The 21,785-nt window shown below is 37.9% G+C and overlaps 1 protein-coding gene across 13 annotated transcripts in view; it reads left to right on the plus strand.

Annotated features, from left to right (window-relative positions):
* Positions 1-3,849: 3,849 nt before the first annotated feature.
* The window catches only part of AEBP2 (AE binding protein 2), an 87,656-nt gene continuing 69,720 nt past the window's right edge, over positions 3,850-21,785 (plus strand). For all 13 annotated transcript variants that reach the window (XR_008912202.1, XR_008912203.1, XR_008912205.1 and 10 more), the window contains exons 1-2: positions 3,850-4,633; positions 19,313-19,520. Coding sequence is in view for 5 of the 13 variants with exons in the window: in XM_007503557.3 (XP_007503619.2) it covers positions 3,927-4,633; positions 19,313-19,520 (915 nt within the window). In the remaining 8 variants the exon portion in view is untranslated. The remainder of the gene's footprint in view (positions 4,634-19,312; positions 19,521-21,785) is intronic.

Consider the following 21,785-nt stretch of genomic DNA (forward strand, 5'->3'; position numbering starts at 1 on the left):
ATAACCTTGATGTGATAGAGAAGTCTGGAGAATGAAGCAGGACTTTGGCCATTCCTCAAAATGAAAGTTCTGGGAGAAATTCACCAATGGGAAAAGGGAAGCTGTGGTAGAAAACAGCTGAAGCATAGTTGTGTAAATCTAGACATCCCCAGTTTATTTAGTTGGAGGGTAGAAACCCCAGGTTTTGACCTTGTCACAGGAGTTTTCCCCCTGAGGGAAGGTCCCACTTCACCAGACCATAGACCTCCACTTCAGGTGGGAGATAAAGTCTCCAGAGCCTTTTCCCAGTATATGACACCCTCCTTCCCAGGATTGAACTCAGACCTCAGATCATCAGTTTGCCAGACTGACAGCGCTAGCTACTGTGCCACCCTGGGAGTCACCCTGGGAGATGAGTTAGGGGATGAACTAGAGTAGAAAGTGCCTAGAGGGAGACCAACACATTTAGGAAATAGTTGTGGTTTGAGGCAGGGTCAGAGGACAAAGAGGTGGGGGAGGACCTTCAGCTTGCCAGACTGACACTACCTACTGCCCCAAAAAGTCCACCTTGAGAGTTGCAAACAAGTTAGAAAATATTTACCATAAAACTGGCATAACTTTCCTTTCTGCTCCAACCCCATGGTGATAACCATGTGCATTTTGCATTATGCTCATCTAATTTGATCATAATATATATCCATAGGAGATAGGTAATACAAACATTACCATTTTAGAGATGAAGGAAATTGAGGTACAGAGAGGTTAAGTGACTTGCCCAATTTTGTAAAACAACTAAGTCAGCTCAGTTTTGAAATAAACCTTCTGTCTTAATAGCAACTGTAGAAGGGCAAGGACTAGGCAAATGGAGTTGTGATTTGCCCAGGAAATATTTAAGACCAAATTTCAACCTAGGTCCTCCAGATTCCAGGCCTGGGGAGCTCTGTCCACTGTGCCACCTAACTATTCTCTAAGCCATTTCTTTTGAGCTTACACTGAAAGCAATAAGTCATTTTATGGGCCTACATCTGCTAAGTACTAGGCATACCAAAGAGAGGTAACAAGAGTCCCTACTTTCAAGGAACTAAAAAATGGGGAAAACAACATACAATAACAGGACAAATTGGAAATCAACAAAGGGAAAGATCTAGAATTAAGGAGGCTTCCTGAAAAAGGTGGAAATTTACCTTGGACTTGAAAGAAGGAAGGTAGAGATGAAGGGGCAGAATTTGAGGGACAGTCTGAAAATGCTCAGAGATCAGAAATTTTGAATGTCCCTTGAAAGCAAGGAGGGCCAGGGTCAATGGGTCAAAGTACTTGGAGGATGTGGTGGGGTGTAAGGTGCACAATACAAGGCTTAGAAATTGTTCTTTTAGAACAAGAGGTAGGAATTGGAATTTCTGTTACTAAAGCAAAAATAACTTTCAATAATAATGTAACTTGCAGTGAGTTGTATTATTAGTGGTGACTGATTTTATTTCAAACAGGAACTTTAACTGCCCTAAAAATAGTCTGTCTAGTGCTTTCTATACAAATAATTATTGGTAATTAGTTATGTAGATTTTATAATTTACTTATTTTTTTTTAAGTTCATACCTCCCATCTTGTAATCAATACTGTGTATTGGTTCCTAGGCAGAAGAATGGTAAGGGTTAGGCAATGGGGGTTAAGTGACCTGCCCAGGATCACAGAGCTGGATTTGAACCCAGGACCTGTCATTTCTGGGTCTGACTCAATTTGAGCTACCTAGCTGCCCCCTATAATGAATTTATGATGAACCAAAAGTTTCCAAATACACAGCTTTATGTGAAACCAAATCTCCCATTTCATACCTCCTTTTTAAAGTATATTGTTATTTTTTAAAGTATAAAGTTATTTTCAAAAATTTTCTGCTTCTCTGATCTTGTTTCTTTTTGGGCATTTAAAAAACTCCATGGCCCCTTTTTCTAAATTTGCATCACTTGCTAATGCCTGTTCTTTTTGACCCTTTTGCTACCCTCCTGCCATTAAAAAGCCAAGGGAAAAACCCCAAAACTTCTAGTGAAACAAAATGAATCCACACAGTAGCCATATTTCTGCACCTTGAGTCTTACTACCTTCCCCTGAGGAGGTGGGTATCTTGTCTTTTGGATATTAGGTTGGTCTTTGCATCTTTTAGTAAGTACTTAAGGATTTTCAAGGGCATTTTTCTTTACAATGTTTTCTGTGATTGTATAAAATGTTCTAGTTATTTAATCTGCATCAGAGGCATATCCAGGGTTCTATGAAATCTAGCCTTTTGTCATTTTTTACAATGAAATAATCCATTACATTTATATAACAATTTGGTCAGTCATTGATGGGGGCACCCTTTTAGATTCTAATGCTTTCCTTTTGTCTTCAATTAAGCACCATGCTTGGCACATGCACAAGTTTAATAAATGCTTAACTTCTCAGGTCTAATCTCCCCATTCAGGATCAGGAAGTTTTTGTTTGAGGCTATTCTCTTCGGTATTATCCTCCGTCCAAACCCTGCTTCTTTTAGATTATTATAACCGCCTCAAATTTCTACCCAGTTTAGTCCATGCTTTATATTGCAAAGTTCCTCTGACCACTTCAATTCTCCACCCAACTTTTTCTAGGGACTTAATTGCCTTTAGGACAAATGTAAACTTATATTTTTAGCTTTTAACACTGGAAACTCAACCTTAATTTTCTAACCTCATTGCACATATCCTCCTACACTGAGATCCACACAAACTGGCCTTCCTGTTCACTTCCCTGGTCTTGCACAGGCAATCTGATGTCCCTCAGTTTCTGAGAACTTCCCTTCAATTCACTTAAGAAGCTATGCAAACTGCCTCTTATATCAAGCCTTCTGTAAAACATCCTGTTCACTGCCCCTCTGCACTTGTTTTATGCTCCATTAGAGAATAAATGCCTTAGGAGCAGGAATTGTTTTCAGTCATTTATCCCCAATTTCTAGCACCATTCCTGACCTATTGCAAGGGTTAATAAACACTTGTTGATTTGATTAAACACTTGTTGATTTCTAAAACTAAACTTCATTCTCCCCACCTTCTGAGCAAACTTTATCCTTTTTTGTTTTTTGTTCCCCTCCGTGGTATTTCTCTTTTCATCCCCAAAATTTGGGTCCTTCATCCTTTACTTCCAGGCAATCACCAAGACCCTTCCATTGATGAAATAGGAAGCGTAAGTAGTCTCGGTACCAAATCAGTTCCCTCAAATAAGCGGTTTTTAAAAGTATTCCATTCCACTTTGGATTCTTTATGTTTCACACTTTTATTACTTCGTAGCTGAAATGTTGCATTTTGTAAATATCCCTACCACCCCCCCTCCCCCGCCTACGTACCTCCGCAGGAGCAATTTTTTCTAAAGCATAGCGGCTCTGCACGCTGCCAATGTTCCCTCCTGCCCAGAAGAAAATTCAGAGCGCTTAGCCAGGCATTCCAGGGCTGATGTTCCTGTTCCTTTCCTTTACGTAAGTAAACCAACCCACTGCTTTTCCCAAATTCTATTCCCTCACCTCCCCACCTTGTGGAGTTTTATTTTCCTGCCTTTGCTCACAATTTCCCTCAAGTGCTTTTGCTTGGGCGATCAATTCCCTCCAATCTCATTTCGAGTGTGTGAACCAGGGCAGCGGGCCAGAGTGGGAGAAAATGAAACTTGGGGAACTTGGGTTTGGGAGGGAACTGAACTGGAGCGCTGGCGTTGGAGATTTGGGTTGCAATGAAAAATACAAGCCATTTCCCTCACTTCTCTTCCACCCGCCCTGTGTCGCGCAAGCGCTCGAACACGCTACAACTATTCGAACCCTGTGTGCGCGCGCGCTCGGTGACGCCACTCCCGGTCCCACCTCCTGCTCTGCGGCGGCAGCGTCGGGGGCGGTGTCAGCGTCAGCCCTGGCCTGGGCGATTGGAAGGGAGGGCGAGAGGGAGGGAGGAGGCGCTATGGCCGCCGCTATCACCGACATGGCCGACCTGGAGGAGCTCTCCCGCCTGAGTCCTCTGCCCTCAGGGAGTCCCAATCCTGCAACACGGACCCGGGCCGAGCCTTCTGGGGGGGAGGAAGAGGAGGAAGAGGAAGAAGAGGAGGCCGAAGCGCAGGCGGTGGCAGAGCTGCTCCTAAACGGCGACGGCGGGGGTGGGGGCGGCAGCAGTGGAGGCGGCGGCGGCGGCGGCGGGGGTGAGGCGGAGACGATGTCTGAACCAAGCCCGGAGAGCGCCAGCCAGGCCGGGGAAGACGAGGATGAGGAGGAAGAGGAGGAAGAAGATGAGAGCAGCAGCAGTAGCGGGGGAGGCGAGGAGGAGAGCAGCGCTGAGAGCTTGGTGGGTAGCGGCAGCAGTAGTGATGAGACCCGCTCGCTCAGCCCAGGCGCCGCCAGCAGCAGCAGCGGCGATGGAGACGGCAAGGAGGGCCTGGAAGAACCCAAGGGACCGCGGGGCGGCCAGGGCAGCTGCGGCGGCGGCGGCAGTGGCGGCGGCGGCGGAGGAGCCGGTGGCGGCGGCAGTAGCAGCAGCAGCGTTGTCTCCAGCGCCGGGGATGAAGGCTATGGCACTGGGGGAGGCGGAAGCAGCGCTACCTCAGTGGGCAGGAGAGGCAGCTTGGAGGTGTCCTCAGATGGGGAACCCCTGAGCCGCATGGACTCAGAGGACAGGTCAGTGCCATTCCGCGCTCCTCCCCGGAGGCCGGGGATTTCTCTGGCCCTCCCAGAGAAGTCTCCGATGGGTCCGTGACCGCAGCACCCCGCCCCTTCGGCCGCAGATCAGCGGCCAACTCTCAAACCACCTTTTTTTCTTCCTTTCCTTTCCCCGCCCCGTTTTTCTCCGGGGTTCCCCCCCCCTCCACCCTGGGTCCCAGAGGGAGAAAGAGGGAGACCCAAAGTCCGATCTAACTCAGAAACCTGCCGCCCGCAGAGCCTGCCGAGGCCGCGGTCCATCTGAGCACGCCCAAGGTTAGCTGCAACCATGTTCACGAACAGTTGTCAGAAGTATAATTGACAAGTGTTTTCCAACATGGCTGGTCTAGCCCGGCTGCTACCGCCGCACAACTTCCTCGTCTAAGGAAGAGCCTAGGCTCTCTATCCCCCCCCAAAATGATTTTGGGGTTTTGTTTAGTTAAGGGACCAGAGTTTTCTATAACTCAAGTCTTCTTTAACAGTTAATGTACTAACCTTTTTTCGAGGGAGAAGGGGCTTTATTTGCATTTTGCCATGAAGTGTGGGAGAAGCATAAATGATTTCCGTGTTTTTAGTTGTGATTTTTATATTCCATAAGGATTATTCAGATACTTTAAGAGAGAAAAAAGCGGGAGAGGATGGTTTGTAATTTTCTTCCTAACTGAATACTTGAACATAGAGCTGTGGAATAAATTTAACTGCTTATTTCTGACTTGTACCAAATATCATTAGTCCATTAATGAAATCTTTCCTTAGAAACTTTTAAAACAGTGTCCTGATTTCACTTGACACATAAAGCACAAAGCTTGTTGCCATGTGGTGGAAAGGCCTTGTGTGCATTTTCTTGTTTGGTAATATTTGTATCCTCTGTCACTGAAAACAATTAGGTGCTATAAATAAGAAATTTTATTGCTGCTTCTATCTAGTTTGAGAATGCTTTAGAAAAGGATTTCCCATTTTTGTGCTCCTGCTTTTATAAAGTGGCATTTTTTGCTCTCCAGGTTAACAATTGCTTAGTTAGTTTTATTTGTACCATGATTTAAATAAGATTGGTAGTGGGATGCAACCAAAGCAGTGAAGAAAGAGTGGGTTAAATTAGACTGGTAGCATTGAGTAATGCAAAATTAACTGGAGAAGAATTGCAGATGTTTAATGATTATTTTCCTGTTTATGCCCAAGTTTATTTACTACTTTTTGTTACAAATAAATACAACAAAGTTTACAATATTTTGACAAAGTTATCTAAGCTTGGTTGACATTTCTTTTAATATTTAGTTATTGTTGTAGTGTAATAACACTTGGGGTGTTTAATGCATGGATGTGAGGGCATATTTTATAACTAAATCATACTATCTATCCATTGGAGTTTTATTATGAATGTTCTACCTCAACTGAATACTTCTGGCCATATGCCCCTTGATTGAAGCATTTAGTACATTTATTTAATCACTTCCTAAGAGCACAGCCTTATAGTGATTTGGGTGCTTGTACTTGGGATCCTGGAATAATGACTCCCATTGGACATTTGACAGTTGTAAGACCCAGTGCAAATTATTTACTCTTACTCTGCAACCTCAGTTTCTTCATCAATAAAATGGTAACAATAACATTTATCTTGTGGTATTGTAAAATATTAAACCATGAAGGATGCTAATAGTTTAATGGGATCTGTTTTGGTTATATGATCAAATAAATGGTAAAAGTAGATATTGTAAAATGGAAAATCAATATACTATGTTTGCTTGGGTTAAACCTTGGGAACAGATTTCCCTCTATCAGATACCTGCGTTTTTAAAGACTAGCATAATTCATCTTGCACAATAATTGAAATTGTCAATTTTGGAAACCTCTTTAAAGGTACAAATTGGCATATAATTAAAAATTTGTTCCTGAATTTTAAAAATAGTTAAAACATTAAGGAAAGCAATTTTAAATGAAGTCACATTCAATATAACTGAGATTTAGAGCTTTTGGGAAAAGTTTATTATGTTAGGAAAATTTTGTGTATATGACCTAAATTTGGAAAATAGTCTTGTAAATTATTATGATTCTAATCTGGAGAACCTGATGAAACCTCTTACTATGTTTATAATTTTTGCCACAGTTTGTTCTTTAAGGCTATTCAAAGAATCTGTTCCAGAAATTTACTGTAAAAGTTGGCTGGAATGATCAGAATACTTTGGATGGGGGTGAGACTTGGAAGTTTATAAGATTTTTGGATATAACAAGAAGGGGAAATAATTGCTATGAGAAGCAAGCAGCATGCCAGTTTGAATGGACTAAGTGACTAGACTTAAGGCTCTTAGGTAGGAAAGGAGGAGGAGTTGAACGTATGAAATTGTAGTTTTAGCACTGATACTAACATGAATCCTTTTAACAGACTAACACAATGGTATGTCTGGTTGCAATCTTGCTTCTATGTTTCATTTGCCTGAATTTGATTTTTGTCGGCTGTCAGAATTAAATTTATTTTTTAAAAAGCAGTTTGGCAGACTTAAACATCTAGTTAAATATTTGAATATATAGTAGAGCCATTTACTTTATGGAATAGGTGTGTGACAATGAAGGTGATCTGCAGGATGTTTTGTTTAAATGTGTATTTTAAAAGACATAATTTAGGGTTGAACTAATTTTACTTACCTGAGAATTCTGGAAAGCATAAATCCTAACCTCATTTTCTTGCCCCTAAGCAGTTTTACTACATTTTCTATCATTCTCCTATTTCCTTCCAGTTTTTGTCAAGGTGTCTGAATGGAGTATGGCATTTTAAAGTTAGTTAATAAACACCCTTTTGTAGTTTTGAAGTGTCATAGGTATAACAAGGCAGACTATAGTATCAGTGACAAAATTTCCTGAATCTTTGTATTGGCAGTAATTTAAAGAAATGTTTAATTTATTTTAACAAAAGATAGAAAATTCCATGAGATGGTGGAAGCAGCATGACATAATACTTAGTGAGGTAGCCTCAGTCAGAACTGGATTTAAGTTCTTCTTTTGGCACATACTGACTCAGCACTGGGCAAGTCGCTTAGTTTCTCAGTGCCTGAGGAACTTCTTTTGAGATTAACATTTGCAGAGAAGGTTCTCGAATCAGTAAATGCTTCTTAAGAGATCCCTGGACCATAGAAATCATAGGTCCAATAAAAAAATGGATAGGCCTACTTAAGTTTTATGTTTTTATTTGGCAGAGTACCCAGTCTGCTCATCTGACTTGTGATTTCTGTTCCCAGAAAGAGATTTTTTGAGATTATCTGTCAATAAAAACTGCATACTGAACTTGAATTTTATTGAATTCTCCTATTATTTGAGTTATGTGTAGATACATTTTTTGCTCCTTGCATGGACTCAGACTTTCAGTTTCTTAAACTTGTCTCAGCTTGTGATTCTGTCAGTCAGGAACTCCAGTGTTAACTGATAAAAACATCAAAGTGGAATTTTTGTGAAAGCACTGAAGAAATAATTATTGTATTGTACAGATTTTTTTTCTAGTTATCTCAAGTAAGACTACTATTAAAAATAAAAAATCAGGGTAATGTCATGAAGGATCTTGTTAAACATTATGATGGTAGATTCAATTTTAACTCAGTTTTACTATTTGGGAAGGAGGAAGCAAGATAAAATTTTATTGCTCTTTGGAATGGTAAAAATCAAGTTTCAAGTTGAACCTGAAACTAGAAGAGAGCCTTTGCCCCTTTTCAACATCTTAATTTTATGGATGAGTTGTTATTATTTATTGAATGAATGCAAAACCTTGATATTTCAGATGATAGCACTGAAAGGTGTACTGACTTTTCCTAAACTTGAACCCAGGTCCAGGTTTTCTTGACTCTAAATTCAGTTCTCTATTTAGTATGCCATGTTGCCTTTCTGTTGGCATAAAAATAATCCCCCAGAGAGATCAGTAATATGTAACGATGAGATCCAAGTGGCAGATAATTTTATGTCACTACCTTAATAACTATTGGTTAAATAATGGACATAATAGATAAGTCTCCCAGTCATGGAGTTTACAATTTAGTTGTGGAAATAAGATGAAAAAGTCTTAGAAGTAGACTTTATGTTGCTCAGTTGTTATGACCCCATTTGGGATTTTCTTGGCACAGATACTAGAGTAGTTTGCTATTTCCTTCCAGCTCATTTTATAGATGTGGAACCCAGGCAAACAGGGTTAAGTGAATTTCCAGGGTCACATAGCATGTATGTTTCTGAGGCCAAATTTTGATCTCATGAAGATGAGTCTTAACCCAGTGTTCTATCCACTGTGCCACCTAGCTGTCCAAAGCAACATGAGGAGGATCTAAATTGAGTAGTTTATTATTTTGGATAGGTCAATAGAAAACATTTATTGCTCTCTAGGCTTAGTCTGTTCTCACTGGAAACCTACATTAGCTTTCTTTTGAACCAGGAAGTAAGGTGAAAAAGTCTTGATTAATCTGGAATACCTTTAGTCAAGGCAATAAAGAAACACAGCCGAAGAGAATATGGATTAGATAGTGGTAGTAAAGAAAAACTCATTTTTGCCCATACTTCTTTTAAGCCAAAAGAAATTTTGTGGGCCTCTACTAGACTTGCTCTCAGAGTTACCAGATTAGGGTATGGATAGGGATTGGGAAGAAAAAATGTTAAATTTGGTAGCTTTTCCTTTATGTAAGAGATCTCTTTTCTAACTTGTTTCAGCAGTTTTCTTCACTTTTCATTGGGCTATGATTGGTGAGGTAACAACTTGCTTTCATTATCTTCCATCATCTCTTGAAGGGTCAAGATTGAGAAGGGAAGGGTAGAAAGTCTTGTTTCACTTTGTGGTTGACTTTGAAAATTTGGACCTATTATGACCTTGACCTGACTGAGAAACTTTCCTTTAGGCAATGGTTTTAAATATTCTCTCTGTCCTGCTATAGGACATATATATATATAAAGATATATAAAGAGCTATAGCTCTTTAGTTAAGGGTCTTCTAGACTTTAGAATTCAAGTTGATAAAGGAAAAAGATTGTTAATGGCCTAAATTTAGCTTGTCTTACCTCCAAAGTCTACTTACCTTACTGACCTTACCTTCTATGGACTCTTTTAAGTATGATATAGTTAAAAGATTAATGTTCACTTTTTGTTCATGTTTGAAGTTTTCACTTAATAAATTGATGTTTGCTATACATGTAAACTTGGATTCTGTGGATGTTATAGTATATATAGTGCAGAGTAGAATTCATTGGAATAGTATAAAGTACATTTCAGGAGAAGCCATGTTGAAAGATTCATGGTAAACTATTTGGCTTTCATACAGTTGACCTCATTGATACCATAATGGTGTTGTTCAAATGCATTGATTTTTTTTTTTAGGTGTGTATTTTGTTGCATGTTCAGTTACGATTACACATGTTAACACCTTTTACCCAAGTCATATCTGAGTTTATATAATTATCCTATAAATTATGGCTTCTTTATTTGCAAGAGTCTGAACTGACCAGGAGTGCATCTGCTATGGATTTTGTTATTGTGGGTACTGTTATTCATGGGTACAGATTTGAACAGTCCAAGTTTCATGGGGCCAGGAAAATTAAGAATGTCTGTGGAAATGACCCTTTTGCAAATAATAGCTAGACTAGTCTTAGAGTAGATAGCTGGGCCTTTCCCAGGAAACCTTTCTCAGTTCTGATCTGATTCGGATAACATAAGAGCTGCTTTACTTCTGTAGCATGTAAGAACCTGGTTGGAGGACCATAGAGGATGGGAGGGACAAAATGACAATACAATACACAGTAGAATATGATAAGGTCTATAATTAAGAGTATAAGCACAGTCCTTTGAGGGTGAGAGGAAGGGGATCATACCCAGTTGGGAGTATTAAGGTAAAGGGTTTTGAAATACATATCAGAAAAATGGATTTATTTTGTGCCAGATTAAATGCAGAAGCAGATATGAAAACACAGCTTTTATTAAGGCAGGCAATATAGAATTTTAAACAATGTTTTAAAAATGCTCATCTTGTCAGTAATTTTTTGAGAATTTTTTTTATAAAATGTTTATAATGTGTTTACTATTTGGTTTGTCATTTTAAATAAGTTGATTAGTTTCTAATAGTTAAATAACCTTTTTTCTCATCTCTACAATGTGAATAGTATAGCAATTAACCGCCTAATCTAGTATCTGGAAAGTGCTACATAAATGCTAGCTAATGCTGCTGCTGCTATAGTATATAGTACCTGGCTCACAATATTTTTGTTCAAAATATTAGATGTAAGTGAGCTATTATTATAAAAAGCTACTAATGAAGGAAAAACATTGAAAAATTCCTTCCATATTAATCATTTTAATAGTTGACTCTCTTGCTGGTACCAATCCGTGATGATTGTCTCTATCTTGTAGTACTTTTTCATAGGTGAATACTTTCAGAGTAAATATATTTGCTTATTATATATTGTATTTACTAATTTTACTAAGTCCTTTTCCTTCTGTCCTGATTATAAAAGGTTGCTGGCTTTGTAATCTTTTGTTACAAAAAAATACCCCAAAATGCAGAAAAGAATCTGCAGTTAAGCATTTATTTTCTTTCTAGTCTTCCCTGTAGGATGATCATTTAGAGTCTACATCCACAATCATATCCCTCTGAATGTGGATAGTGTTCTTCCTCTGAATTGTTCTGGATCACTGCATTACTACTAGTAGAGAAGTCCATTACATTCATTGTACCACAGTGTATCAGTCTCTGTACAATGTTTTTCTGGTTCTGCTCCTTTCATTCTGCATTAATTCTTGGGTTGTTCCAGTTCACATGGAATTCCTCCAGTTCATTATATTCCTTTGAGTAAAATAGTATTCCATCACCAGTAGATGCTACAATTTGTTCAGTCCTTCCACAATTGGAGGGCATACCCTCATTTTCCAATTTTTTGCCACCACAAAGAGCACAGCTATGAATATTGAACATGCTTTTCCTTATTATCTCTTTGGGGTACAAACCTAGTAGTGCTATGGCTGGATCAAAGGGCAGACAGCCTTTTAAAGCCTTTTGGGCATAGTTCCAAATTGCCTTTCAGAATGTTTGGATCAATTCACAACTCCCAGCAATACATTAATGTCCCCACTTTGCCACATCCCCTCCAGCATTCATTACTTTCCTTTGCTGTCATGTTAGCCAATCTGCTAGGTGTGCCCTCACCACTTGGACAGAGAATCTCATAGTTTTTTACTCAAATCCTGTCTTGGCTTTCAACTTTCTTACCTTCTGCTAAACACTCCATCTGTCCTTCAAGTCTTAGCTCTAGTCCCACTTTCTATATTCTTGCCTTTCCCTCATTGTCTCCCATCTCTTGATTCTGCTACCACCCTGGTGGCATCACCTCCTTTACATCACAATTATAGTTATATCTGGACTGTTGCAATAGGCCATTGCATCTCTTACCTATTCTTTATCTTGTATTTGGCTGTCAGATTGATCTTCCTGAAATGTAGATCTGATCATGTCAGTTTTTTCTTATTCATTAAACTGTAGTGGCTCCCTGTTAAAGTGGCAACCTTCTACCTTTCCAGTTTTCTTGCACTTTGACATTGACCTTGCAGATTCTAGAATAGGACATTTCATCTCTCATTCCTTACATTTTTTTACAGCTTAACAGGGATACACTCCTGGTCTCTGCTTTTTAAAGTTTTATCTCAAATCTTATGCAAAAAGTTTTTCAGTCTTCAATAATGCTAATTGGCCTTCTGAGATTACCTTCAATTTGCCATGTATCTGTTTGGTAATGGTGCTAGACCTGGAGTTGGAAAAGCCCAATTTGTGCTCTGAGATAGCTCAGATATTTAGAGAAAGGAAATGACCATTAATTGGAATGAGTAAAAAACTCTGCTTATTAAGACATCAAGTATGATAAATATAGAGAAAATTGGAAAGAACAGAAATTAAAATTGAACAATCTGCTTCAGTTTCCCTAACTGTAAAATTAGTATAATAGCACCTGCATGTGTTTTTGCAGGGTTTTTGAAAAGATCAAATGAGAGAAAGTAAAGTGCTTAGCATAGCACTTAGCACATAGTAGGCATTTGATATGTAGCTTATTCCCTTCTATATATCTCCTATATATTTGGGCATAGTTGTTAGCATGATATTCCCCATTAGACTACGAATGCCCTGAAGACAGGGACTCTTGTACTTTGTAAGTGCTATTGTGAATTGCCTTGTATGTTGCACAGTGCCATTATAAGCACCTTAGTTTAACAGGTGGATCTGTTAACATGATTTCATATAGGAAACTCCCATCTATAGAGAAAGTAGATAAAAATATAAATGTACAATATATATATAGAGAGAGAGAGCAAGGGGTTTCAGTCAGAATAAGTGATTTCTAAAGTAAAAATATGTATAATGTAAGGAGTACAGTGGGGGGAGGTATCTTAAGCTTTTATTTTGCAATCTTTGTTTTTCTTTTATAGTGTTCTTAGCTCTGCCTACTTCATTCTGCATCACTTCATGTAGGTTTTTTGGAGCTTTCTCTATTATATCACATTTGATATTTGGGATTTCTTGTAGGATGGATATATTACACTCATCTACCACTTTTAACTATTCAACTGATAGACGACCACGTTGTTTCTAATTTTTTGCCATCACAAGAAATATTGCTATGTTTTGAGATTTTGTTGACATTTTGGTAATTTACTTGCAAAACTCCTAAATTGGTTTCCAACATGGTTGTACTTTCCCCATCAACAATATTCCAGGACTTCCCTCAACAGCACTGACAATTCTAATTTTTTTGGTCATTTTTGACAACTTGCAATATGTGAAGTTAAACCTCGGCTTTAAAATTTTTTATTATTGAATTTTGGAGCATTTTTTTTGTTCAATTTCCCCTGATCTTCCCATATTGTCCTTTTTAAATAAGAGGAATTTTTTACCGAGGGATACCAGATGTTTTGATGACTTATGCCATATAATAGTTGAGATCTAGAAATGCAATTCCCTACTTTTCCGTAACTTCCCTGTCTAGATTTTTAAAAAACCATATGTTCCATCTTAGAATCAATAGTGTTGGTTCCAAGGCAGAAGAGTAAAGCCTAGGGCCATGCCCCACAACTCCAAAGACTTCTACATATCTCCCGCCCCCTCCCCCTTTTATTCCAGAGAGGAGGAAGCACTCCCATTGGCCTCCTGGGCAAAAGGGGTGGGTGAAGTGAAAAAATGTCCTCAGTGTCCTCAGTGGTAGAGAGGCCAAAATGAGGAGCTCCCTTTAGAGAAGCCCCTGCTTCTCTAGTAATGAACTCTATGGCTTGCCCAGAGAGGGCTGTGTGCTCCTATGTATGTTTGTCATAGGTTTGCCATTATGGACCTAGGCAGTAGCGATGCCCAGTAACTTGCCCAGGCTCACACAGTTGTGTAGTGTCTGAGGCAAGATTTGTGTGTCTAGGACCTCCTATCTCTAGACCTGACTCTCAATCCACTGAGCCACCCAGCTGTCAACTAAAATTTAGAATTCTAATATCTAGTGTAGAATTTTTAGTATACTGAAAATTGAGGCCATCAAGGTGGTTTTTTAATAGGCTCTTCCATTCTAGTTGACATTGTTACTTTTGAGAGTTTCCTTCTTTGCTCTTGATATTTTATTTGAATATATACTATACTTTATTCTCATTCTGACTTAATTAAAACTTGGTTGTCATCTCGTTTGAATTTTTGAGACTAGGGTTTCTTCCATAGTAGCAGTACTGATATCAACAGTTAACTGAAAATATGTTTGGAAAATTACTCTACCCCCATTGCCAATTGCTGAAGGTAAAAGATAACAGAGGAATAATAATAGATGGCATTTATTTAGCTCTTAAAGGTTTGAACCTAACTACTACCTTGGGAAGAAATAAGTTACTCTTATTTTACAGATGAGAGGAAAGCTTCTCTGAGATGTTAAATAACTTGCTCCAAAATGTGGGAGGTGGGATTTTAATATGGGTCTCTTCTGTCTCCTGGTTTGACTAGCTAGCATTTGATAAGTGCTTTAAGGTCTGCAAAACATTCCTTATCCTCAATACTGTGATTTAGGTATTACAGGTTCTATTAGCCCTACTCTGCAGATGAAATTTCTGTCTGTCCCTCTCCCCAGCTCCATCCATGCATTTACAGTTGTCATCTGCTGGTATTGCTTTAGCACACAAATGGGACATTTTTAAGTTCTCACTATTTATCTCTTATAGTACCAAACTTTTAGAAAGCTTTTTACCATAGCTATTTTGCCATAGCTACTCATCAGGTATCACTGACCGCTTAGTTTGAATCCTACTTCTTTCACTTGTTAGTCATTTGACTCTGGGCAGATCAATTTCCTTCAGCTTTAATTTTCCAATCTCAAAAATGGGAATGATGTCTTAAAACTATTGTTAAAGATCAACTGAGACATGCATTTTGCAAAGTAGATCAAAAGTGACACATATCACACACACACTAGTGCTTTTTAAATGTGTCACTTTTGATCTACTTCAACTCCTTAAAACATTAAGACTACTTTTGGGATTGTTAATGGCATTGATAAGAGAATCCAGTTCTGTTTGAAGAGACTTCATGATACCTGAGGTAATACCATTTGTTGGAAAGCCATACTACTATCCTCCCTTTTTCAAAAAAGTAAAAAAGGGAAAAATCTGTTTAGTACTGTTTAGTTTAATTGAGCTGTTTAGTCAGCTCAATTGTGGACTTTCAACCTCTTCAAAAGGGTCTGTTGGGAATGTCCTCTCCTAGTAAGTTTCCAATTATCACAAAGTAATGTATTCTCTCCTTTATACTACAGAACTCTCTTTTTCTTTGCAGCTTTGCTAGTTCGGTTATCCTCTTAAATTCAGATGATTTTTAAAAACGGGTTATCACTTTTTGCATTAAAATTTTTTTGAGTTCTAAATAAATACCCATTGAGAAGGCAAGCAATATGATTTCAGTTATATATGCAAAGTCATCAAAACATTTTCAAATTAACCCATGTTATGCAAATAACTTTAAAAATACATAGAAAATCCTCATCTACTCTTAGGTTTCCAACAAAACTTGATATTGTCACATCGGTATCTCCTAGATAATTCATATGTTCAGAACAGTTCTATCATTTTTCTAAACCAAGTCTTCCTCCTAACTTCTATCTTTTGTGAGGAATGGCATCACCATTCCTCTAGTCACCCATGTTTTATAAACTCTTCTCATGCCGTATAGCCAAGCAGCTTCCAGGTTTTCCTCAAAGTCACACATCCATCCTTTTCAGATTTTTCTTCTCTGTCTAGATTTTGCATTAGTCCACTTATCCTTCACCTAGTTGCCAAATTTTTATCTGACCATGTCTTCTGGTAAAAAGCTTAGGTGGCTTTTTGTTTTGGCCTTTTTGACCTTTTTATAGTCTTTTAATAGTCCCATCCTGTTTCCTTAATGATTACACATTCCTTCCTCTTTCTATTCCAGTCAAGTTAGCTTATTTGCTTTTTCCCATTATACTACATTGGACTAACTTGCCATAATGTCTTTATTTTAAGGCTAATTTGTCATACTCATCCTCCCAACCCTAGAGTCTAGAACATCTCTTGTTTCTGGGAACCCCTTTCAAGGCTCAAGTGCTACAAGAGGACTTTTCTCATTAATCTATTTTGTAGAGTCTTTGTTCTCAAGTTAATGTGTATTTTGTATTTTAATTGCTGGCATTTTTCACTTGGAATTCATTACCTTCTAGTAAAAAGTAAGCTTTTGAGCAGGGACTTGTGTTTTTGTCTGATTCTTTGTCTACTATAGTATCTAGCACATAACTTGTTGAATGAAATTCTTTCTTTGAGCTGTTTTTATAGGTTTCCTAATTATAGGTATAAGAAGTCAATACTTGGTGAATTAGTTTAAAAATTTTTAAACCCATACCTTTTTTTAGTACAAGTTAGAAGAGGAGCAAAGTTGGGAAGTGATGCTCTCCACTCAGTAATTTTTCTACCATTTTCCTAACACTTAAATATCCCAGTGGCTCCCAACTCCTGTAAATCATTCATTCCCATCTGCCTCAACCCTCTCACCAAAGTTTGTACAACACTACTCAAAATTTCACCTCTTCCATAAAAAAATTCTAAATCTTTCCTTTCACCTGATCTGCTAGTTTTTACTGAAACCTGGCTCCCTTCAGATAGAAAACGGGACATTCCTGGCCTTTTCCAGTATCACTTACTCAATCCCTTCCACTCATTGGTTGAGGCAAAGTTGTAATACTTGCTTTCAATTGCCATTTCTAGGTATTTCCCCCATCTATATCAGTAATTTCTGAGAAGTTAATGCTATTTCTCTCCCATTTCAAGTTAGAATCATGTTTTTACTGACTTTCCACATCATTCCCCTTCTCCCTCAATGAGTTCAATACATAGCTCATAATTTTTCTTTCTCATCTTCTATTGCCATTCTAAAGAACTTCAGCATATATATATTAACTTGAACTCAAATGCCCTGACTATGTCTCAGCTATACACAGATGCTCATAACTTTGATCTTGCTATCATGTACAAATATACCATCTCCATATTGTAAGGGTTAAAATTAAATGGTTGGACTAAGTATATAAAAATGGTCCCTGGATATATATATAAAACTCAAGTCAGAATGACTTTTTATGGTCAAAAGAAAGGGTGAAAGTAAGGCTAATTAGAGAGAGTAGATAATTACTCTGGCCTGGTCAGAAACAGGCAGGGCTTTAGAGGCCCAAGCAAAGGGGGGCCCAGAAGTAAACAAGGGTTCTACCAAGGCTAGTACCTCCAGAAAAGTCAGGAAAAGGAGTCAGCATTTTCAGTCACCCATGCAGCAGTCCTAAGGGAAGATCCAAGAACAGTCTTACCAGATGAGCAGTCCCAAGCCAGAGCTTCTCCAAGGCCTTGAAGTGCAAAGGAGTTCTTCATAATGCCCAGGGTTTTGTGATTTTTGTCACTCACTAGCACAGGTGGGTCAATAGACCCTTCCTCCCCCCTTAAGGATTAAGTGGGCAAAGTGTATACATTCCTGGTGGCTAGGGGAGAGTTAATCCCATCTTCACAATATTCAAGAATTCCAGAATCACCTTATTCAGCTGTACTTTATTTTCACTTCCCCCTCTGCCTTCCCTTACAAAATTATACCTTATATCCCTATTGTGACTTCCATAATCCCTTCACTCTTTGAACAGGCTCTACACTGTACTCAATAGAATCCCTAAATCCCTACCTGAGTTATCATTTTGCCAAACCTTAGCTTTGCTCCCACATACATGTTGCTGAAAGGAGTAGAAATCATGTAACTTCATCTGGGACTCTTAGAAGTTTAAGTGATACAGCCTTCCCTTCCATTAGGCAGTCATTCTATGTGTGCTATCTGAAATGGTTCTTCCAAACCTTTTCATTCAATTTTCCATGACTTCCCCTTCCCTCAGACTTTCAACTGAGAGAAACTTTAGGAAAAAAAAAATTGGTGACTATGAACTCCCTAAAGGACTTGTCTCTTCATCCTATCATTTATTTGCCTTCTGCCACTTTATCCAAGGACCTTTTCTCAATCTTCTTTCTCCTTGATTGTTGCAGCCTTTGGTACTGTTGATTCCCCTCTGTTCATTGATAACTCAAGGTTTTCTGGATATTGCTATTCTCTTTTGGTAATCTTCTGGTCTTGGTAACCCTCTTATCGATTTTCATTTCCTTTACTAGATTCTCTTCCAAATCATAATTTCAATAGTAGATTTCTCTTAGGATTCTGTCCTGGGCTTTCTTCACTACTTTGATCCATCTTATTTTTATGTTGATTCTCAGCTCCAGCTAACTTCTGACTGCCACTAATATCTCCAACTGACTTTCAGACATCTTGAACTTTCAGTTATCTTGAACTGTTATTTTAAGGCAGCACTATCCATTCTCCCAGCTCCATACAATTGAAAACATTAACTTTTCTCCCCCCCCAAAAGTCAAGCTTTTGCCAGCACTTGGCAATTTCAACTTTACATCTCTTAAATGTGCCCCTTTCTCTCCTGACCACTCTTGTGCACATTAAGTTTTTATAACCTCTCCTTATTAACCTGCTTTTAGCTAAGTTTTTCCCTTCACCAATATGCTTCCATTCAGTCATTTTCTTTAAAGAAAAGTGATTTTCTTTAACCATATCACACTCAACTCTAGTGGTTCCCTGTTGTGTCCATGGTCAAATACAAAAGCCTCTTTGACATTCGAAGTCTCATTTGTAGCTCAGCCTTTCCAGTTTTCTTATCCTTAATCCTCTTGTATGCTTTGATTCAGTGACTCTGGCTTCCATATTCCACAAATAAGAAACACCATCTCTTAGGGAAGTCCCAACTTAAATACCATGTTCAACTAGAAGCCTAATACTTCTAGTTCTTTCCCTCTGTTAACTGTTTACTCTGCAGATAACTTGTTTGCCTATATTCCTTTATTTTCTTTCCCAATAGATTGTGATCTACTGACCCGATTGACTTTTGCCTCTCCCCCTCCCCCCCCCTTTTTGCCTTTATTCCAGTGATAGCACAGTGCTTGGCACACTGTAGGCACTTGAAAAAATGTTTTAGTTATTTGTGTGTGTGTGTATAATGCTTTGTTTTATTTTTGGACAGAAACTCAATTTGTAATATGGGATATCTATCTAGCATTTTTATATTTCTAAGACGTTAAGTATTTCTTTTTCTCTTACAGCATAAGCAGTACTATAATGGATATAGACAGCACAATTTCCAGTGGACGTTCAACTCCTGCAATGATGAACGGACAAGGAAGCACTACTTCTTCAAGCAAAAACATTGCCTATAACTGTTGTTGGGACCAGTGCCAGACTTGCTTCAACTCTAGTCCAGATCTGGCAGATCACATTCGTTCCATACATGTAGATGGTCAGCGAGGAGGGGTTGGTTTTATTCCTTTTTCTTACATCCTCTCTTTAAAATTTTGTGGGTGTATTTTTTTTGTTACTATTTTACTATATACATATAATTTGTTTAGTGGCAATGCATTTTTATTTTATGAATATCAGCTTATAATACTAGTTTAAAAATTAATTTATTCAGTATTGGTTAAAAGCAAGAGCTGGTTTCATTTTACTTTTTTAAGTTGAATATTTGACAATATCTAGAATGGTTAGACCAATTCAGGTTGAACCAATTCACAATTCAACCAGTAGCCTGGAATCATGTGTGCCTGACATACTATAATCCCTCTGACATCAATTCATTTAGGGGTCATTTTTGCTAGTTTGCATTAGTGTCTTTAGATTTTTTTTCTTAGAATCAATAGTGTGTATTGGTTTTAAGGCAGTAGAGTGGTAAGGGCTAGGGAGGGAGGTAAGAACCTCTCGTCTCTGGGTTTCTCTCTCAATTCACTGAACCACTTACCTGCTCCCCTTCTCTAATTTCAAGGTAATACCATTAACTTGAAAGACTTCCCTAGAAAAAATTACAAGCTTAATATAAAATTTTAGCTTGTTTTGAATTGGAAATAATCTTAGATAGTGACCATTACATCAATTTACCCCAAAACCTTATAATGACTATATTGCTATCACTTAATAATAGGGAAAATCAGGTTTCCATGATAGGTCTACTTTGATAGATTCAATTCTTATTGTGCAGAGGTAGGATTGAGGACATTAATACTTTGAGGATTGTTTTCAACTGCTATGAATATAGTTTTATTGAATACTTAAGTTTAAAGAACCTTAACATACAAATTCTTCACTTTGAATTTTCTGGAAATTAATACATCTGTTGGTACAGTAGGGCTAGCTTAATTCAGGTTGACTTGGAATTTTTTTTTTAAACCCTTAGCTTCCGTCTTATACAGTCAATACAGTACCGAATTGATACTGAATTGATTCCAAAGCAGAAGAATGGTAAGGGCTAGGCAATGGGGGTCAAGTGACTTGCCCAGGGTCATACAACTGGGAAGTGTTTGAGACCAGATTTGATCCTAGGACCTCCCTAGGGGTCTCTAGGCCTAGCTCTCAATCCACTGAGCTACCCAGCTGCCTTCTGACTTTGAATTTTTATGGAACAGTAGAAAACAAGTTTATGTATTGATCATTGAGTCATTCATTTTTAAGTTCTTAAATGTTTTCCAAATATTGTTTTTATGTTGATAATACAAATAGAAAAAAGTTCTTAATATCTAAGATTATTCCAAGATTATTAATTATTGGATTATGTTACATAATGGCAAAAACAACCAATATCATTGGCTACATACAACATACTATGTATATATACCTGCCTAGCCAGTGCTGAGACTCCAGTGTTGGAAGATCCTCGGTTTGTCATCTGACCATAGTATCTTATTGTGGGTTAAAAAAAAAAAACAAACCCAAACTTAGTAGGCTTCTGAATTTGGTGACATCCTGCTTGTTTCTATCATAAAAAATGAGGAACATGTTGAATTAAAGGTATCCCTGGTTCTAATTGTTGACATTCAAAGGATTTCCACAGTTAACAAGTGTCTGAGCCTGAATTTGAATTTGAGCCAATGACACTTATCCTGCCTCATATCACCAAATTATCACCAAATTTTTTTCCCACTATCCCATCTCACCTAAGAGTTGCCATATGGTGCTTTTTAAACCTCATCACTATATTTTAAAAAGTCAAATCATATTTGACATTCTGATACCCATTGGTCTCCACTTAGGAAACAGTGGGATAAGAGTGACCTTATTTTATGGAATTATGAATTGTAATTTTGCAACATTAAATTTTGACGTTTCCCTTTGCATAGTTTTTTGCAAATATAAATGTTTATATCCTTTGACCAATTAGATTTTTCACTACAACTTGTATATTACAAGGTGGTCATTAAAATATTTATAGCAGCCATTTTCATGATAAAGAATCATAAACTCACATCAACTGAGAAATTAATACATGAATATAATGAAATATTATTGTAAGAAATTATAAATATAATGAATATAGAGAAGCATAGAAAAGATCTCTTTTTAGTGATGCATAATGAAGCACAGTTCTAAGAGAACATTAAACACAGCAGACTAAAACAGTGTAAATGAAAAGTGTAACCAATCCCCCAAATCATAAGTGATTGCAAAATTTTAATTTTTAAAAAAAATCAGTTTTAAATTTTGCTTTTATATCTCACTATGTACTTTAGCTGAAACTATTAACTGAAA

The sequence above is a fragment of the Monodelphis domestica genome, chromosome 5 (assembly GCF_027887165.1).
Source record: "Monodelphis domestica isolate mMonDom1 chromosome 5, mMonDom1.pri, whole genome shotgun sequence".
NCBI classification, from domain to species: Eukaryota; Metazoa; Chordata; class Mammalia; order Didelphimorphia; family Didelphidae; genus Monodelphis; species Monodelphis domestica.